The following is a 22,084-nucleotide window of genomic DNA, read 5'->3' on the forward strand; positions in this document are numbered from 1 at the left end:
AACACCATAATGTGAAAACATATAAGCAAATATTTTTTAAATGTATAGTTAACTAAGTCCTGTATTTTTGCTTGGTAGACATCCCTTTTTAACGATTAACTGTCTGTAATATGAAACTGGACATATTTCTTCTGAATACTGAGTTAGACGGATCACAAATCTCCAGTGAAATTTACCAATACTTTCATCCATTATCTGAGAGAAACTGTCAGATATACGTATTTTGAGCAGTTAGAGAATTTGGATGTGGCCCTAACTCTTCTGCATGCAGGTTGTAGAGGTGCATGAATTTCCTCCAAACTGAGCAAGCGCATAAGATTCCTTTACATGTTGGTATTTATTAAATATGGTCTGAATGGCTGACTGTATTGACTGAATGAAAGAGAATGGTTGCAGTTCACTTTCGTTGGTTGTTACTTTTCTATGTCAAACCTGAAATACAAATGAGTACTAAAAAATACGTATATAAATATTTTAATCTGTGTATTTATTCTCCCATGAAGGACTCCAGAAACAACGGAACAACTAAGTTGTCATTACAAGAGGATCAGTGCATGTATTTATCCCTGTTTCCACATCCTTTCAGTTCAGCTCTAACAAAAACAGCTTTCATCCTCAGTTAAGCTTTAACAACAGTTTTAACTGTAGCTTTTTAGATGTCTACTTTAAGACTTTCGGGATTGAAGACAGGAGAATTCTAATTTCATTGTGATTCTTCAGAGAATCTAGTAGAGCAAAAGAGTGTGAGGGATGTTTCATGCTATGACTTGGCACATGACAGTCACAAAGTGTAATTCAATGCCACAGATTAATTTAATTGCCACGTAGAAAAAAGTCAGATATTAAAGGCATCTTAAAGTGTGTGGCTGATCAGATTATAGACTTGATGTGTTCAATTTTAACATGTTATGTTTAGAGTACCAGACAGTGTCTGGCTGTAATCATAAAGTCTGTGGTTTTGTTCTCGTCATTATCCTGGAGTTGTATGGTTTCTGTTTGTTTGTTTGTTTGTTGTTTTCTCTTTTTACTTAGATGCAGAGCCTGAAAGGTGGTACAGAAGCCTTAGCCCACTTGGACCACTTGGAAGCTGATTACTATGATCTACAGCTTCAGTTATATGAAGTGCAGTTTGAGATCTTGAAATGTGAAGAGCTGCTGCTGACAGCACAGCTTGAAAGCATCAGAAGATTGATGTCAGGTGCTTTATTTATTTTAATTAATACATAATCTCTGAAAGATAATTTTCTTCCTAAGAGTCTAGTGAAGCCTGTGGGAATAAAATGAGACCAGATTCTTTGCCACGTGAAGAGCTGTGAAAGTACTGATAAATTAAAATCTACACATGTTCATAAGGCATATACATACACATACAGAAGCTCTGGTATAGTTCTCATTGCCTGTATATGGAAGTCTGCATATGAGATGCTATAGAAGTTTTGAAGAACTAAGTTCAGGGAGGAGGAAATGTCTTAATTACTGGAGTTGTCTAACTAAAGTATGTGTTGATATTACTCATTTCCTGAAAGTGATTGGTTTTCAAAAGCTGTATCTGCAAACTGAAATATTTCTGCTAAACTTTCAAGCTTGTATTTTAATCTCAGGTTTAGAGCAGCAATGCAAACCTTATGTTTCCAGTACTGACTATGCAACTATACCTGATGTGCTTACAAACTATGAAAATGGTATAGATGAATCATGCAGCATTTTTCAATCCGGTTCTATCCTTCAGACCCTTCTATCTTTAATGTTAGTACTTAAGCAAGCTCTGTTTTACTGTTTGTAGCATGTTGGGCTTCCATAACAAATTTTGTTACGGGTAGAAAATTCTCCTAAGAGAGATTTGAAGCTGGCTTGTATTGTGAGTTGCCTCTGGAAAAGGAGAAAACACAGATATCAGGGATTCATCTCGCTGTAACATGGATCCACACCTTTATATCTTGTGACGGAAACAACTTTAACTGTATGTATGGAAGATAAGGATTGGAGGCTTTGTAAATGACTTACAGAAATGTGTCAGCTTTGACTGGGTGCTTCTGTGGAGAGTTAGTGGTTAGTGGTTTTGAGATAGATAGATTTTGTGCTCTGGAAATCAGACATAGATTTTGTACTGAAGGCATGGTATGGTATGGTATGGTATGGTATGGTATGGTATGGTATGGTATGGTATGGTATGGTATGGTATGAACTGAAAGAAATCCTCTGAACAGGAAATTGAAAAGGAAGTGTATCAAAACCCTTTGTCTTTGGTGTAGTGGTAGGTAAACCTATTGGCCTTAAGAGGTTAAGCTGTAGAAACGTCATAGGTCATCATGACTTGTTGCTAATGTTTTCTCCAGAAATCTCAAGAACGCCCTCAACCCACAACCTGATCCAAAATAAAACAAAACCCTCAGTCAGCTAAACCATTACCCTGTCCCTTCCCTCATGGCAAGAAAATAGTTCACTGTTCCGGCTTCCTTTGCCATTTTAAATTTGTAAGATATTGTTTAATAATAAAAAATTATCCTGTAGGGCAGAAAATGAAAAATACAGTTCCTAAATGTGTGGGAGTTGTTCAAAGCATGAAATTACCTCCTCAGAATTTACTTAGGTGGATAGAACAATTGTTGTGAAAAATAATGTGATGCAGAAGTGACTACATATGATCGAGACTATTCAGCACCAAATCTGAATTCAAGCACCTAAAACATTTAAGTGGTTTTTTAATATGTATTGTTTCCTATGATGTCAAAAGAAAAGCAGGGTTTGCTGCAGTTTCTGTTACACTTTCGTTTTAAAGTATACTGATAGTTAATTAACAGACTCTTGATTTTGCACATCTGTATGGATTTGAAATTCATGTGTGTAAGCCTAGTAGATGTATTGATGTAGTAGATGTATCTTTAAGTAGTAGATGTATCTTTGGCTGTATTGCTTCTGTAGAGATAGTTTAAAAAGTTCTGAATGAATGTTTTGAGAGCATGGTTTGAATTGACTTTGGTTGTGACACAGAAGAGGACCATCTTTGCAAATTCAGCATATTGGATCCAAAAAGGACCAAGTGATTGTCATATTAGAGCAACACTATTGGTTTTTCACTGTCATTAAGCAAATATCTGCATTGAAATTCACAAAATACGAATGTATTAGGTTAGAATTTACAAGGGTTTTATCTTATTCATACAAAGTATTAGTACATTCCTGTTAAAATGGTTTTGTGGTGGGTGAACTTGTATATTTCTGTCTTTAACTCTGCAAAAAGTGTTCTAAAGAAAAATTCGCATGTAAATTCTCCCATTTTATAACTGTGTGGTAAAATATAATGGTTAGCCATGAATCTTCTTTTAGAACTCCCTCAAAGGGAGTTCTAGTGACTTGCCAGTTTTTACATATTGATGAAGATTTACAGTGTTTTTATTTTTTAAACTGAGCACTGAAGTGAAGAATCTGTTTGGTGTGTTTCACTAGCTTTTATTTTAAGGTAAATACCTTGTTGTGTTTTCTTGTGTGCTCCTGCCATGACTTCTAGTGAGCTGAAATTAGCATGGCAGTCAGAATTTTGGTTGAGGCAGAGACTGTATATACAAATAACATGAAGTGACAACAGCTTTTAAAATGGACTGTATACTGAGGAAAACCCTGTGCCTGTCCCCAAATAATCAAGTAGCTGAAGTAGGAGAAATTACAGGCTTTCTGAAAGTAATTGATAAAGTTGATATGAGAAAGTTTGGTGGTGCTGTGGAATAGACACTTGACAGACAGGCCACCTGCATCTGCCTGTTTCAGACAGCAGTAATGCATTTCCCTTTTGGTGTATTATAAATATATCCTACTTTGTATGCCAGTGGAAAAAAAACAAGAGGTCGTTGCTGCTTCTTCATCCCAACATTCTTCAAGGATTTACAGTCACCACTCTTTCCTTCTTGGCAAGAGATGAGAAGGCAGCATTCAAAGATGAGCTCAGTGTTATTCCAAATGCTTCACTCAGGAAGCTAAAAATCATGAGTGTTGATAAAACTATTAGTACTCACCTACTTTTCAGGCCTGTAATGCTTTGAAGAATTGCCTTGAAGTTTCCCTCCCTCCCTCCCAGGAGCAGTGACTGGGACATCAAAAATGTATGAGAGAATTTTTGGTGTCCTCTTGTCTGATTCCCCTTGCGTGAAACAAACGATTGTAACAGGAATCTCTTGCCAAAGATTTCAGTTAGTCGTGTGTATCCTGAACTTCATGGTGAACACCAGAGAAAAGACCATGGGTCCCTTGTGAGACCCAAAGGCATGCATGGGCATTGTGTTCAATAATAAGTGTACATTTAGAATCGCATTTGTGTTTTAATACTCTGAGCTTGCCTGAATAGCAGGCTGAACTTCATTGGTATTAATTGCTGTTCCTCATACAAACTTTAAAGCCCTGCAGAGCATTGCTGTTTAATGCTTTCCCTCTGACCTTTTGATTTTTGGTATTCCTCTGAAAGGGCTGTGGCATTCTTCTGCATTAAGTCTTGCAACTCAGCAGGAGGGTTGTTGTTGAGGGAAACAAAATGTTAATCAAATACAAGGTATTGATTTGATTTTTTCGTTGCTCACATCTTTAAAACAGAGAAGAGAGATGAAGTGGTGTATTATGACACTTACGAAAGTATGGAAGCCATGCTTGAAAAAGAGGATATGGCAACATCTGTACACTTGCAAAAAGAGGAGCTGCAAAAGTTACAACAAAAAATCCGCCAGCTGGAAGCAAGGCGTGGACGTATTTCAGCCAAGAAAGCCTACCTCAGAAATAAGAAGGTACTGTTTAATTGCCTTTTTTTGGACATAATTAGCAAATTTAATAAAACTTCAAAAGGTTTCCTTTCAGATACAAGTTTCCCAGATTTTTCGTGGATTATATTTATTATTTGGTAAAAGTTGTTTTGTAGAATACTAAATACAATAGCATATATTACTAAATTGATACATTTAAGAATCTGTTTACTTTCTTCTAGCTTTAAAGGAACCTTTAATTACTTTGAAGTCAACAAATAGACTTATTTCTATTAACCAATAAGAATACTTTCATGTGGGAAGTACATGCTAGAATGAATGTTACTACAGAGAGTAGTTTTGTATATGTTTGCAGAAGAGAATTTTAAAGAGTGTGTTCTCACTAGTGAGTTCTATTTTCATTCTCATATCCCATCCTTTTAAACTTACATCATGTGTTGTTGATACTCTGTATTTGGCAGGTCTATGTGAAATCCAGTCTATATTCCTAATTTGTAATTCTAGGTGTGCTATTTAGGTCAAAGTTTTGAGAGACCATTGTAATACTTGTTAAAAAACAGGTTCTAGCCCAAACTATGTATGTCATGGTTTGACCTTGGCCAAATGCCAGGCACTTAGAATATCTGCTGTCTCTGCTCTCCCCTGTCACAGCTCAGCAGGGGAGAGGAAAAAGTTAACACGCAAAGGGCTCGTGAGTTGAGATATGGAGCTGGGAGAAGACACACAGGGCCAAACAGCCTAAAACTTAAAAGTTGCAAAGTAATTTATTGCTAACAAACTCAGAGGAAGCTAATGAGAAGTAAAAATTAGGCTCTCAAAGACATTGTTTCTCTGCTTACTCCCTTCGTTCCTCCCCACCAGCAGGACAGGGGGACAGGGTATGGGGATTTGGTCAGTCCATCACTGAGATCTTCCGCTACTCAGGGGGAGGAGTCGTCCTCTATGATTCCATGGGGTCCTTCCCATGGGAGACAGTTTTCCGGCATGGGTCCCAAAGCTTACAAGCAGCAGCCTGCCCAAATCTGCTGCAATATCAGTCCTTGTCTACAGGGTGCAGGCCTCCAAGCCAAGACCAGGCTGTTCCATCTCAGGAGCAAGGCCTTTCTCTCTACTGGGACTCCCACTGGATCACAGCTTCCTCCAGGCATCCACCCACTGTGGCTTGGACACCTCCCCACGGGCTGTGGGTGGATCTCTGCACGCCTGTGGACTCCATGGGCTGCAGGGGGACAACCTGCTGCACCATGGTCTTCACCATGGCTGGCAGGGGATTATCGGCTCTGACACCAGCAGCACCTCCTCCCCCACCTTCTCCACTGACCTTGGTGTCTCCATGCTGGTTTTCCCTCACATATTTTCACCTCCTCCTCTTCCTCTAGCTAAAAAGGAGTGCGTGCTCACATTGTTTTTGTTTCTTCTTAAAAATGTTTTCACACAGGCATAACTAACATCTCTAATTGGCCCAGGCTTGGCCAGCAGCATGTCCATCATCTTCAGAGTCATCAGAGATTAGCTCTGCTGGACATGGTAAAAACTTCCAGAACCTTCAAACAGAACACACAGGAGCCACCTTTGTGCCCTGCCCTCCCCCTCCCATCAAAAACTGAACCAAGCAAAACCAACACATATGTACTATAAGGCTACGTAGAAATGTCAGTTGAGGCCTCATTCTGTATTAGGATCAGTGGTTGGTTTGGTTGTGTATTCCCAGTCATGTCCCTTTATGTGGAAGATGACCCTTTCATATAAAGAGTTCTGGCAGATTGAGGGTAAACCCTTCAGATCTTGCCTCTACTTCATAATTAATAGATCTATTTCTATACCTAAATCTGAAGCATAACAGAGCAAATGAAAAGTACTTGATAGGTTTTATGTATTGGATTTTTTATATTTTTTCAGCCACTTACCTGTCTCTGATTAATCCTATATGGAGAAGACTGCAAAAATAGTATTAAAAGAAAGGTCTCCTGTTAGCTGATTATCTGAAGTAGTTTGCTTAGTCATTGTGTTTGTTTTATGTGAGTTTGTAAAAAGAAAAAGTATGGAGAACCTGGACTTTTTATTATTTTAAATAAGACAACTTATCTGTCATGTTATGCTAATTTACACAGGCTACATTATAATATAATATTTTCTGCTGAATATGAAAATAAACTGCTGGCACCTTACAAAGTAGACAAACCTGTTTAAAAACGACAGCCTGGTTGCTGTTCTTTGCTTAACTTATTGGAGTTAACAGGTCAAGAAGCAACCCTGAAGCACAAGATTTTTTAGCATGCCTGTTTATCTGATAGTATAATGAGCTAGTCATCTTCAGTGGCTCACCTTTGTTTCAAGGCTATGCTGTGTTAGAATACCTTGTTTAAGCTTAAAGAGTTGTTTTTTGGCTGTAGCAGGAGTAGCAGCATGCCTGGTTGTGCACTGTGACAAGGTGCAGAGCTATGTATGGTAGTGTTGCATGTCTGCATCTGCATGCAGGAGTGATGAAGTTACATCTTCTCAACGTTGTGCTGGGAGAGCTGTGGCTATACTGCTTTTGGGACCTGAGGTAATGTCACCGTGTGGAACTTGGACATCACATTGCTCTCAGAACTAGTTCCAGCTCTCTTACTGACTTCATTGCCCCGCCTAGTATTATCTGCAGTTGAGTGCTGCAGGGAGATACTTAGCTTTGAGCTTCTAGAAAAATCACAGATTAGAACGATGTGTATTTAAATTTGCAGGGGAAGGTCAGTGATCTTCATTTGAGCAAAAGAAAGGGCAAAATCTATTGTTGTGAGCCATTGTGTAGCGTTTTTTGGGAAAAAGAGAATATGGCCATTTTGTAGCTTCTCTTACTATTGTGTTATGCAGGGTCCCACTAAGCTTACTGGCAATTACGTGAAAATCAAAACTCACAGCTTTGTTTCATCTTAAGCAAGGTTTGTATTTTCAATGACCTTTCTAGCAATACTGCAAAACATTGTTAATGAACACTGTTTAAGGTGCCTGATGTGGATAGTTGTATTTGTGGGAGAAAAAGAGGATTCTTGCTCTGAAGCATTTGCAGTTTTAGTCAAGCATGCAGAACTGAGATACAGATGGGTTACAAAAGCAGGCTGTAGATGGTGAGAATGAGGGCAGTGATGACTGTATGCTGTGTGAAGAAAAGTGACTTTTTGAGGGTGAATATGGAATGTACATGCTATGTGGTGCATCTCTGTGTGTCTCTCTCAATTAGGAAACATTTATTGTTGAACTGAGATGAGAGCATACTTAATGCTTTTCAGATTGTGTTCCTGACCTGCGCGTTTCATCAAAGTGTCTTAAAGCAGACTTGTAAACAGGTGCTCTGTTTTGTATTGGGTTGGTGAGATTTTGTTGGTGGATTTGTGGGGGTTTTTTTCTTCTTTTTTTTTTTTTTTTTTTTTAAACCTGGTCAGTTCTGTAGTTGAAAACAAAAAGCAAGTTGTGCATTAAGTGGTGTATAGCACAGTCTTGTGATATATTTAGAAATTACAGCCCTTGCTCATTATCAAGTTTTTGGCAACTGAAGATGGCCCTTAGGAGAGTGTATCCTTTCTAGCAGCAGATATCAGGATTAAGGAAACGATAGGGAATTTTTTCTCTTATCATCAATTTTATTTTTTGGAAGAAGGTAATTTCATCATCCAGGTATTTGAAAATCTTTTCTGTTGAGATAACACAGTGAAAGGAAATAAATTACTCTGTACAGAGTAAGACGGTTTGTAATTTAAATATAAACTTGAGTGACTATAGTCGCTATTAATTTTGTTTTTCAGAAATTCCATCCCTAATTTTGCAGATGATGCATTAGTTTTTCAGTGGTGTGTTGCTGTTGAGCAGCTAGCAGAGTAATGAATGCATCAGTTCTCAGTGGCAAGAAGGAATGACCTTTATTGTTTTGATTTTATCACATATATAGAGTTCTCAAAAGTCACCCAGATTGGCCAGTCAGAAGCCTTCCCCCAGGCCTGATTGGCCAGGCCTGCACTGTCCAAGTTCTGGGACACTGTTCCAACAACATCCAAACTTTATCTTTATTTATAAAAAACAAGAAAATTTCTCATGGGAAAAACCTGTGCTAGCCACAGTGGTGTTGTCAAAAAATTGTACCAAGCCTCTATTTAGAAACTTTTGCTAAAGGTGTGTTAGAAACATAATTCAGTTGTGGCTCAAAATAACTGAACTGGCATTTTAAAAATTCATGGTTTTACAGAGTTTGATATTTTTTCAATGTACTACCATGAGTATAAACTCTTTATTCTCTTTCTTCAAATGCAAATCTATTTGTATTTGGTAAGCAGTCATTTCCTGATGTTCCTTTGTGTTGATGACAGTGAGTTATTAAAAAATAAATTTTTAATAACAATTTCATTTTTTTCGTAGTTCTAGGGATCTAGTTATAGATTTTTTTATGTGTGAGATTGCTATTGTTATGCCAGTCTACCCCCTGCTGGCTGCACATTAGTATTAATTAGAGTATCATATGGAACAAGCAGCTGATTTATTAGGGAGCTAGATTTATGGCAATGAGTCAAGGTGAAAAAAATGGTATCGCAGGTATCTAGAAAAATATCTTTGAAAAAATAGAGTTGTGATGAAATTGAATTATTTTTCGCCCAGGAAGAGTATTCCTTATCACAAGCAGACTGGGAGAAGCGAGTGGTTGGTGAAGCTGTTCGGGGTATGTTCATAATGTGTGCTTTAGTTTAGGAAACTTCCTCACATGCTGTTGCATTCATTTAATAGGACACTTTTAGAATTTTGCAAGCCCACATTTTAAAGCACAGCCCATGCCAAAATGGGTGTTTCGTAGATGCAGTGACAGCTGGCATAGCATTATTGGTATACTATTATTATTACAACAACAGTAGCATAAGACCATAACTACACTGAATGCTTATATAAAATATGGTTTCTGCACATGAGAAGCTAGCTTTTTAGTTTGGTTGTTTTTTAAGCTGAAAGTAAGACCAACTGGAACTAGCTAGATATAATACTAATTCAGATCTCTTTTGCATATATTACATGTTACTAGTCTTAAACTTTGCAGTTCATCCAGGGAGAAAGGTTGGAATGGTTCCTGAGCTCTCCCATTTTGTCTCATTAATGGAAGTACAATTTCATACCATGAAATCAGTCAGATGATTAAAAGAGGAATGGGCATTACCTTTGCATTGGTTTCTCGGCTCCATACAGTTGATCAACATGTTTCTTGAGGTGTTGCTCTCACTGTACATAGTTTCAAAGGGAGGCAGTAAAGTCATCATTCCTGGAGGTGTTTGAGAGGTGTCTGAATCTGGTGCTGGGTGATGGTTTAGTGCTTACAGTGGCAGTTCTGGGTGGATGGTTGGACTGAATGATCTTAAAGGTCTCTTCCAGCCTTGATGACTTTATGATGATACTCCTGCTTTCCAGTGCTGAGAAGGAAGGCCAACCTTGCATGTGCAGCAGGCTGTATTCGTGTTCATACACCCAGTTATTATGTTTGGGTTTGGTTTGTTTTTGTTTTGCAAGAGTTCATTGGTTTATATTCAACCTGTCATCTGCTGTAATCATCCAGATAATTTTCTTAATGCTGCCATCTGGGTGCTTTTTATTTCATCCTTTGTTTGAAGTCACTTAATCTTGTCTACAAGTACAACCTTGCATTTGTCCCTATGAAATTGCAACCTTTCCTTTTTTCTTAGACCATTTCTGTAATTAGTTAGGATGATTCAGATTTCTAATTCTGCCCTGCAACGTTTTCAGCCCCTCCTAGTAGTTTTTATTATTTCATGTCAAAGAGATCTAATTACGTTGAAGTAGGTTGTTTATTAATACAAAGTGAGCACCAAATATATTTTGGTCAGGTTTGTCCTCTTTACATATTTAAAATACCTTTCATTATTGCATTTAATCAGAAAGATCTAAATACTGATGCTAAAGTGAAAACATTACATAAAATTGTGCCCCCCGAGTATTTGAGACACGTAAAAAAACCCAAGTCATGCTTAATTGTACATTTTCTCATTATTTCATAATATTTAAAACCTAAATAGAGAATAAACTATAAACTAGTATTACAGAAAGTTGTTCAGATTCTCTGTTAGTACTATGCTGTAGCTTGCTGTGTCTTTGAAACTCAGAGATGAATTATTTTGTACTTTCGCAGCTACCAATTAAGTTAATTGACTGTTCCAGGATTAACTCTTTTCAGCAGGGGGAAAAAACCCCTCCAGAAACAAACACAAAACCCAGCACTGTTTGGCTACATAGATACGTGGACCTGTTGGAGCAAGTCCAGAGTAGGTCCACGAAGGTGATCAGAGGGTTGGAGCGTCTCTCCTATGAGGACGGGCTGGGGTTGTTCAGTCTGGAGAAGAGAAAGCTCTGGGGACACCTCATTGCAGCCTTTCAGAACATAAAGGGAGTGTATGGAAAAAAAGGGAGAGTGCGTTTTTGCATGGACAAATATTTTACATGGACATGGTGGACCTGTTTTTGACTAGGAGAGATTTAAATAGCTGTTGGAAAGAAATTCTTCAAGAGTGGTGAGCTGCTGGAACAGATTGCCCCGAGAAGTTGTGGACACGCAATCCCTGGAAATGTTCAAGGCCAGATCGGATGGGGCCCTGAGCAGCCTGGTTAAGTGGAAGGTTCCCTGTCTGTGGCAGCAAGGTTGGAACTAGATGAGCTTTAAGATCTCTTCTCACCCAAGCCGTTCTGTGATACACCTCTGATGAAGCTGGGAGAGTATTTGCATAGAAATCCTTGGTGTTTTCAGTTCCCTGTATACCGTAGTAACATTGATTGTTTTACTGTCCAGAAGCATTCAACATTCAAGATTGGATGCTATTCCTGTCCAATACAGGAGCACTGGCTAGATTTTTACATGATCAAAGCATGTCCATAGACAGCTTGTAGGAGAACAGCTTTTTCTGCGTTTTTAGGCACCCAAAATAGTGAGGTTTTTTTAAATCCTTGCCTTCCTTATTTTTGTGCTTTACTCACATCAGCTCCCTCAAACAATGCTTTCAATGGTAAAGCTCTTTTCTGGTTCTACCCAGAAAATTATACTGATTAATACCTAGGAACCCCATCAGCTCCATGCTCTATGGAGTCACGCTCCAGACTCCTAACTCTGCACCTTCTTTCACAACTGTAAGATTTGTTTATGACTGCACATCTGACTGTTCTAGTTCTGCATGGTGCTTGTACCAGGTCTAATTTCATTGCTCATACTGTCCAATTTCCTGGCCGTCAGCACTGTCCAGTGAAGTTGTCTATCAGCTTCAAGTTTGACTGTCACCCTCTTCTTGTCAGCTATTGTAACATGGCCTGGCGTTTTGTTTTGTCCTGTTTTTTAATTTGTTTTTTTTTTCTTTTAACCTATTCTTATTTGCATGTAATAAATTCTTGTCTTCAAACCAGATGTTTGAGATATGAACTCAGTGTAATAAGTGAACATGATGAATTGTAACAACTTTATTCATGCCTGTGCTTGCAGACTGTACATGCAAAAGATGAACTGACACCTGTAAATGGGAAGCTATTTGCATAAAGAGAAATATGTTGTATATGTGAGAGTTAGTTATTATCTATGTTTGCAAATACATGGGGTTAAAAAAAGGCTTTATGAAGTGTTGACAGACTGGTCATTTTTGCCACTTCTGTACTGGTACTGTAGAACAGACTTTCCAAGCAGCTGTCAGTTGGGTGTATTCTTTTGACAGTTAAAAGTAATAGATTTGGGGTTGTCTGGCTTGGTTTTGTTTCTGTTACAGTTCATTGTAAATTAAATAAGCTTGTCTGAAATAGGCTTTGCAGTTTCTATTTCTCTAGGTGCCATTTGCTAAATAAAACGTTATGTAAATCTATTTTTAAAATACATGCTTTATAGGTTACATTTTATGTCCCTGCAGGAGATATGTATTGCAAAGCATAATGAGAAGATCCAGCAGCGTCACCAGAGTGAGGAGGAGTACAAAACACACCATTCTGTTCAGCTAGTAAGTTTGAGTTTCCTGCTGTTTGGTTTAGCCTGTCGTTCATAGCTTGCATTCCTCATTATACATTAATTAGGGGAGCATTCAGAGTGATAGCTCTTGCAAAAAGATTGTGTGTATCTGTGACCTTTGCACCATGGATTTCTGTGTCATATTATGCTGGTAAAGGGAGTATAAAGTTGTGTTAGGAAGACAGTGGAACCAAGCAAGTAGAATGGTTCTTTATGCTAGGTTCACAGTCTGAGTGATTACTGTTTGTTATCACGTGCACTGGGTGATCCTGGAAATCTCGGAGTACCATGTCCTGCATGCTGATCGGAGTCAGGAAATCACACACATTTATTCTTGAATCATAATAAGCTTGGTTGCTACTTTTCTTCTTTCTACTAAAGCAATTACTTGAATTGTGTTATATAAACTCGCAATTCCAGATGTATCTGCCACGATTTTTTCATAGTCTCATTGCAGAGTATAGACTAACTGGTCTAACTCTTATGCTATACCTATTAGACTTATCTTAAAGAATATTCAAATTTCGGACTAGGTCTTGGGAGCTGATATAGTATCAATATTTAATAAAGATCTCTGACAAAGATGCATTGAAATCCAAGTCTCTTTAATTTGGGCTTCAATTAGATTAGTGAAAGTGATTCTATTTCATCCTTATACATTTTTAACATTGATACATTTGTTCACAAAGTCAGCTGCATAATTTATTTTATGGAAAGACTGCTTGTCAAAGGCAGTATGTATTGGAATATTCTTTCAGGAGTTTTAAAAAAACATTTTTTTCTTCAGTTCTTAGAGTAAGGCAAAAGAAGTTACTGTGTGGACTGTAGCCCATTTATCTCTCTTACAAATAAGACTTGTCAAAGCCAAAGGACTTTCTCTTCTCTCAAGCACTGCAGAGCTTTATATTACCGAGGTGACTGCTGGGATTAAATAAAAAAAACTTAGGCTAGTGTTTTGGGTTTGTGCGTGTTTTTTCTGTTTAAAATGTGACTGAAATTTTCTAATGTTACGGTAAAATAGGTTTTAAGTTACTGGTTTTCATTAAGAGTTTTGAAAAGAATAGGTTTTAAGTTACTAGTTTTCATTAAAGGTTTTGAAGTCCAAATTTGAAACCAAATAAAAATTGCAATTTTACTGTTTTACTTAAAAGTGAAACAAAAATAAATAAACAAATCCCTGAAAACAAAGAAAACCCCTTGAGTCTGAGACTGCTTCAGGAAAAGTTTGATCTGAATGCATATGTAACATTCAAGTATGGTGATAGAACTACTTTCTTCTTTTCTTTATGCTTCTGTTCTAACTTCTTTGCCTCATTGCTCTCTTATTTTCTTTTACCACATGCTTCTCTTCACTTTTTTCTGTTTTCTGTCCTTACTATTTTTCAGACATGTTCTCCTTTTTCTGTCCCTAATGCATCTGTACTTACTTCCTTCCAAATCACAGGAGTTGGCTCTTACGAAGGACACCAGGCCACTAGCTGACTTACGAAAATGGCAGGCAGACACTGCTTTTGTGTTGACTGAATGAGAGTAAAAGGTTCACAAAAGTGATCAGAATTTTTGATTATGAAGATGTGCTTTTAAAAGTAATGTTAAATGCTGTGAGTCATCTTAAGAATTAAAGCTGCTCTTTCTGCTCAGGTTTTTTTCTTTATGGTCAGCTATTACATCACTTTTCCTGATCGCTTCTGAACTCACGTATAGTGAATTTCACCTTCTGGTAATTAGCTTCCATTTCCAGTAAATTTGACTGAGGAGTTAGTTAGTCTTTGTTTCAAAGGTGCAGTAACTTTGTTGAAGTTCTGTGAGAAAGGATATTAGATAAAGGAGATGGATCCAAAGGTGTGTTTTCCATAAGGTAAAATTCCTGTACAAGAAAAAAACACAACAGTCCTAGCTGCAAGGAAGAGCATCTAACCTTTACCTAAGTATAATTAGATAAAATCAAGCTGGATTAAATAACAAAAGCTCGAGTAAATAATAGACATCGTATTTACTGTTGTAAATGTAAGTGGGAAAACATTTACTTAATTTGCTCACTATTGGGTTCAAAAGCTCATGATGCTGAGTTCTGTGAATTCTCATACTTTGAAAATACTAATAGGACTTGTTTAAATGGGCGGCCTTGTAATTTGGACGGTCATTTTGTTCTTGGAATGAGGGGACAATGGATACTGGTTTGCTCTCTGGCTGATTAATGCAATTTTAATTCAGGAGAGCTTCTTTCAGTATAGCATTCTGTCATTTGTTGAGTTATTTCTCATCTCTGGAGGTAACAAATCTTCCTAGTGTAGTTGTTCAAGATTGAAATACTTCTTTATTGAGCTTTGCACTTCTTTGAGAAAACAAACCAGGAAATGTAATTTTTAAGGGGAAGCCAAAGGCCAAGTTTTGAAGTTATGTTTGTTTGAGAATTATCTTTTTAAGTAACTCTTCACATTTAGGAGAAGAGTTTTTTCTAATGAAGCCAAATAGATACTGGATGTAATACTTACATGTTTTCCATATATTTTCTCAGAAACGAGACCAATTGCAAGATGAAGAAGAAAGAAAGAGCTCCTGGGTTAGTCAGGAACGACAGAAAACCCTGGACAGACTTCGTACATTTAAGCAGGTAACAGAAAAAGAGTTGTTATTTTCTGCCAGTTTCCTTTCCCAAAGAAATCTTCACTCATTCCAGGACTACACTAAGCTATTAGTGATTCTCTGCTGTTGTATAGTTAGCTGGTCATTGGAAAATTCACGACAGAATATGGCATTGGTGGTAACAGATTCCTCTGGCTGTTGCATTTCCGTTACTATGGCTGTTGCCATAATAAGTTTCTAGTCAGTCTTTCACCTATACCTTGTGACAAGACACTTGGCAAATGCTCCTAAAAGAAGTATAATCAAAACAGTAGTTCCCACAAAGAGCATTGTCATCTGAAATGCCCCCTTACCACTGACTGCTAGAATACTTGCCAGTACCTGCCCCTTCTTATTACAATGGAAGGATCAGAAAATGCATAGAAGGTGGAATGAAGGGGAAAGAATAAGGAAAGGGCTGAAAATGCAAGAAGATAGAGACTGTATTAATTGGTGAAGACTTTTTGTTGACTACATTAAAAAATAAAGGTATGAGAAGTTTCTTTGCTGGACAGTTGTCTTTTCCAGCAGTACACGCTTCATTTCCTTATTGTTTGCAAGGCTTTTGGACTCTCTAACTTCTGTAAATGGAAGCAAATTTATTTATTTTAATCAGCAACTGTTCAGGAGCTAACTTTTTCTATTAACATACTAATATTGTTACATTTTATTCCTTTAGGCCTACCACAATTGTGTAAAACGTATTAGACCTGTCCTTCAGAAGCAGTTTAATTTTTTGCTTGAAAAAGGCTATGGATGAAACTAATATGAAAAGACTGATAATGAGGCAGCAAATTTAAGAACTAAATTAAGTCTCAAAACCTTTGATGTTCTCAAGATACACCTTTCAAAGCAGTATGATTCACATATAAGGCCAGCGTATTAAGTCAGAGAGATTTTGACTGGTCTGCACTTGCAGAGGAAGCTATTGACCAGTTTTAGAAGAGGACAGCAAAAGGGAATTTTGAATTTTAGTTTCCAGAAAAAAAATAGTTTTGAATGTGCTATCTGATTCTTAAGAGAAATTTTACTTCTAACCCATGTATATTCCTGACTAGACTAATCATACATAAATTGTGGTTTAAACAAGAATAATAACTAAGACTATGAATATGTTTTGCATAAAGGTGGAGACATATGTGCTTTGGTTCTACAATACAGAGCAAAATCAAAGTTGCTTATCAGAAAGGTGAACTGTAAAAACAGGTATTGAAAATCTATAATCGTTCATTGCATGTGCTTACCTAATTGTCAATACCTTATTCACTTCAGCGGTACCCTGGGCAAGTAATACTTAAATCAACCAGACTTCGGCTTGCTCATGCAAGAAGAAAGTGTGCAGCAAGCTCAGTGCCCTGTGTCGAGCAGCCTCAGTCTTTGCCAGCAGCCATACAAATCCAAGAGAAGAGTGAAGAGGTGGAATTGGAAAAAGCAGTTCAGCCTTTGCAAGTGCAGGAATCCACAAGCCCGAAACAACTTCAAGATGTCTCCTTGCCTCCTAATGGTGTTACCTCTGAGCTGCCCCATGTTAGCCCTTCTCCACTCACCAGTGACCAGCTTCAGCCAGAGACTGCTACTGGAGTACAGCTTCCACCCCCTTTGCCTCCACCACCTCCACCTCCACCTCCACCTTTGCCCTCCAAGGAAGATGCCACCAAATCTGTAGAGAAAAGTGACAGCTTTGTTAAACGTCAGAGTGTGGAGAAGGGAGTCCAGCACTCTTCTGGTGTTCCACCAGCACATCTGTTCGATAGCAGTCAGCTAGTCAGTGCCAAGAAGAAGCTTAAGAAGACTGGTGATCTAGAGGGTTTACAGAGGAGGAGAGGTAATGTTCTAATTTCTGCATATTTAATTTAAAATTTATTGTTATTAATTCAAAAATTGTAATGCACATCTGTTCATCTTTTTAATTGTTCTGTAGTAAAGTGTATTTATAATTATTATTAATGGGAAAGTTGTTAAATCCTTTTTAGCTGACAGATGCTAGCAAAACTAGGGCTTTTACGACAGTGTCGCACAGTTGTTCAGTGGGAAAACACTTGTGAAACTGACTCTACAGTGTACCATGTCAGACTAGATAGAAAATGGACCTAAATGCAATTTAAAGAATGTTTTTGTATCTGTTCACTGCCAGTGCTGCAAATACTATATGCTTCACCTGAGAATGCAGTGTATTTTTAATAACAGAATAACAATAATTTTTATGTAGTCCTATTGTTTATCTTACTGATTCACATTTGATCTGGAAGTTTTTTGTAAAGCACACTGTGTGTGCAGTTTTATATATATCATAATATGACAAATATAAATTCAAATTAATCATCCCTCTTAAGAATATTGTTAATGTCTGCAGCAGCACTCTACCTGCTGCTCCATATCCCCTGAGATGTTCCAAGTTTCTGAGTGGCTTCAGAAATTTGTTTCTGTATGACGGACAAGTGCTTTGCAGTCCTTCAATCCTCTTTTAGGTGTGCGATCCTGTATTCTGTTACTTCTCTCTTTTCATTGTGTCTGTTCTGGGCTCTTAGTGGGATGGACAAAGCCTGTTCATGAAACAGGTTTTAAAAAACATATTCTAAATGTACAAAAAAGAACTGGAGATGGGTATTCATGTATTGATAGACAAATGCTGCACAATTTATGTGCTATTGTCTGTGAGGTATTTAAATCATTGTGTTTTATTATAATGCATTCTCTGGGATTAAGATCTTGCCTACTTGTAGCTCTTCAAAGAACCAAAGCCTCGTTTTTATTTTTGCGGCAAACTAGTTGCAAAATTAGTGATAAAGGAAGCCATAAAGAACTATCTCTGCCCTCTTTGTTTTCATGAATTATAAAGGAAGAGAATTTTTATAACTGTGCTGGCGCTAATTGCTAACAAATACACAAATCCAGAGAAGCTGGAAAATGCATCCTCTTACAATTGAATATATGGCTGCTTCCCGCACAAGTGTGTAGAAATAGTCATGCAGTAGGTAAAATTAACTGTAAAATGCAAGTGATAAGAATGGATTGCACAGTGCAGTACCTAAGATATGTACTCATTACTTGAGTTTTAAAGTAAAAGATAGTGTAGTAAATGCTTTCATTGTGTTGAATTCTTTGCGGCTTATTTGATTTTTCCAGACTGCAAATGGAAAAGCCACATTGTTCAAAAAATTTTACTTCCTGATAGGAAATTAAATGGTTACAAAAATTGCAATTGTATAAAATTGCGGTTGTGTGTATAAACCAGTTTTGACCTGGTAATAAGGAAGATTGTTCAGAGGCTAAAACAATATTGGAGCTACCATGATGGTATGGGAGCATCACATTAACAGTATGCAGCTACTTTTTGGTCTGTAGGAAATAAAAATTAAGACTGATAAAATTTAGTGAAAATAATACTGAAGGTCTTTTGTTTTATTACAGTGAGTTCCCCGATGGATGAAGTGCTGGCTTCCTTGAAACGTGGCAGCTTTCACTTAAGAAAAGTTGAGCAGAGAAGTCTTCCTCCTTTTCCTGATGAAGATGATAGCAATAACATCTTGGCACAGATCAGGAAAGGGGTGAAACTGAAGAAAGTACAGAAAGATGTTTTGAGAGAATCCTTTACCATTCTGCCTGATACTGACCCTCTGACAAGGAGCATCCATGAAGCATTGCGAAGGATTAAGGAAGCATCACCTGAGTCAGAGGATGAAGAGGAGAGTTTGCCTTGCACAGACTGGGAAAACTAACCTGTAATTAAACCACATTAAAAAATATTGCTACAACAGTTTTTCTAGAGCAGTAGCAGCTAAGCCTGAAGTTGTTCATTCTAGGAGATTTAGTACAAATGTGACTAAACTGTCTGACGTTCGGCGTGGTAAAACATGCACGTATGAATTTAGTATCGCTGACTTTTCAAAAAATTTAATGTTTATAATAAGGAAAACATTTTTTAGACAGTACCGTAGGACTTTACTGTTTCAGTACTTTTGCTGAATTTTCAGGACTGCTCCTGAAAACAGCTCTATCTTATTTTTTAAATTTGAAGGGACAGTTCCCAGCTTACCAAAAGACTTTAAAAAGCAGCACAATCATGCTTGGACGCACCTTATACTTACTTTCTAATTACTTCTAGCCTTGTAAAAATGGGGCATGTGTTATCGCTTCAGACTGAATAACTTTTAGGTGAAGGACAGGTAGATTTGAATGCTGAACACATTGAAGGCTCATGGGTTACCCTGTGTGGCTGACTTAATGATGACTCAGTTTCAGTCTCTAAAATCTCTAACTTAATTGCATTTCCTGGCTATAAACAGTAAATATACAAATACAGTTTATACTTCTGCTGTTCATATGAATTCCATGAAATTCCATTAATGCTAAGCTACAGTGACCAAAAGTACAGATCTCAGACTTCAGCAGGTGAAGTTAATGATTTCAGAACAACCCAAAAATTGGCAAGAGATCAGTTTTCAAAATAATAGCTGCATCAGTAGCTCAAAGAGATTTATGACTGCAACAGTAGCATAGAGCACTTTTCTGAGATGGTTCTCTTCTGTTACTGGCACATGAATCAACTTGAGTATCAGTGAAGGTTCCCAATAAATCTAAAATTTGAGAAACCAGAGGTATGACAATTTGTAAAGAAACTAAAAATCTGTTTAGAAAGGCAGTTTCAACAGAAGAAAAGATAAATATTTGTAATCCTTGCAACACAGTTAGCAATATAAGAAGATAACCTTTCTGAATGTTCACAATCCAGCATTTCTGCCCTGGTTAGTTGTTACCATAGCTGGACAGTGACTGTTGGTAAAGTGCTACAGCTGTTTAAAACCTGATTCTGATTTAGCACATCATGTGCTGAATGTGTGATTAGGAAATACCATCTCAAACTGTTCCATTGGTATGCTATTTTCAAATAATAATATTGAAAATTTTTGAAAAGGAATTGGCCACCCTAATGATTTCATACTGTTTAATTGTGGCTTGCTCCTTCTATTCCATACCAAATGTACTGCTAGTTTTGGAGTTGAAACTCCAGGAGTGGAGATGTAGTTAATTCTTGCTGAAACTAGTGAAAATAATTTTGCTTTCATGTAACTTCTTTCTATACTTGCATACTGAAAACTCCACAGCTCTTCAGAAATCAAGTGACATGTCTTCAGAAATCTCTTCAGAAAGCTCTTCAGAAATCAAGAAAGGACATGTCTTGGAACTAACCGGGCTTTCTCAGTGCAGTTATTCTAATTTCCTAGATAACAGATCAGATTTAAACTTTGTGACTTGACTTTTTTTTTAGTAAATCTATTCTATTGTTTAGGATTTTGTTTGCATTTTTTTGGCCAGGTAAAAAAGACTTTTCCAAGACTGACTTAATTTTTTTTTAAATTGAATTGGTTGACTGCCTAAACATTTTACATTGGAAGTGCATCTTAGAATTCTTCTGTGGTCATTGCCACACAATATAAATACATGTTTTCCTCTGCTATTTGCAGCCCCATAAAAGCAGTTTAGAGTGCAAGCTGAAAATCACGTCACACAGCCCCTGGTTGTTGTCTCCTTTTTGCCAGTCTACATCCTGCTGAAGTTCTGTGAAATCACTTGAACCTAAAAGCAGGATTCACTGTCAGAGTTGGGAGTATGTGCTCCGTGTTCTTCACATGGAGTATCTGGGACCTGCTTTTCCTTACCAAGGCCGTATTTTATTATGAAAACAGCCCCATTTTCATTAGGGGAGATTATTTAATAGATAAGGGTTTAGACTGAAAAAGGGTTGTACAGAACAGCTCAGAAAGAGCTGTACTAACAGCTCAGAGAAGAAGCAGTCCCCTGCTGTCAAACCACATGAAATATTTTGGGAGAACAGAGGTTGAGACAAAACCCTTGAAAAATTCAGCTGAATACTTTCCATAGAGATGAGTATACTTGCTTGAAGATGCTGACTGGTTTACTAGCGTTCATCATACAAGAGTAAAATGTAATGAAAATCTGTTGTAGAAATTGCAGGCTAGTATTTTTTGCTATAAGGTTATCCATTTAATATCATACTTTAAGACTAACCTACTGACTTTTAATTTGTAAGCTCTGCACATGCCATAAACAGTAGCATAGAGATTTTAGGTTGAAAATGTGTACACTAAAGTACACATTTTATACAAACTATGCTTTATTATACATACATCTGCATAGACTAAATGTAATGCAGTTAGTTGCCGTATAAATGAAGGCAAAATCTGATACAGTGATGTATGTTTATCAAGTGCCAAAAGTTGTCTTGATATAGGTGAAGAGAGTGTGAGCAGTGTTCAGTGAAGTGGTTTCATTAATTAATGAAGTTTGAAGACCAAATAATACTAACTAATTCTTGCAGATCTAGTAATTTCTTGTATTACCTGCTCTATGACTTAACTTCTACATAAAGTTATGCCTAACTTTTTTAAGAGCAGTTCCTTCCATACAGACATTCTGAAACATGTAAAAAGATACTGAGGCATTCTATATATTGAAATAACTGAAACAGTAGTGTGAATATGTAGTCGCTTCAGTATGAAAAATCCAAGAGATTACTGGATATCAAAAGTATCCTGAGAATATCTGCGTGTGTATACATAATAGTGCACATAAATCAGAATAGTACACTAAGAGTACTGTAAGTAATGCAAAACCTGAGTTCCTGTCAGTGGTGGACAAATTAACAAACATCACGTGAGCTTTTGTTCTCTGTAGTCTAATCCAGTATTTT

General features: G+C 37.2%; 1 protein-coding gene across 1 annotated transcript in view; it reads left to right on the top strand.

Annotated features, from left to right (window-relative positions):
* The window catches only part of JMY (junction mediating and regulatory protein, p53 cofactor), a 66,513-nt gene that overhangs the window by 38,767 nt on the left and 5,662 nt on the right, over nt 1-22,084 (top strand). Inside the window, exons 5-10 of the mRNA XM_085042296.1 lie at nt 1,033-1,198; nt 4,582-4,769; nt 12,653-12,739; nt 15,266-15,361; nt 16,645-17,197; nt 18,784-19,094. Coding sequence (XP_084898422.1) covers nt 1,033-1,198; nt 4,582-4,769; nt 12,653-12,739; nt 15,266-15,361; nt 16,645-17,197; nt 18,784-19,091 — 1,398 coding nt within the window. The 3' untranslated portion in view covers nt 19,092-19,094. The remainder of the gene's footprint in view (nt 1-1,032; nt 1,199-4,581; nt 4,770-12,652; nt 12,740-15,265; nt 15,362-16,644; nt 17,198-18,783; nt 19,095-22,084) is intronic.

This window comes from Lichenostomus cassidix, chromosome Z (assembly GCF_008360975.1).
Source record: "Lichenostomus cassidix isolate B80296 chromosome Z, HeHo_3.0, whole genome shotgun sequence".
Lineage (NCBI taxonomy): Eukaryota > Metazoa > Chordata > Aves > Passeriformes > Meliphagidae > Lichenostomus > Lichenostomus cassidix.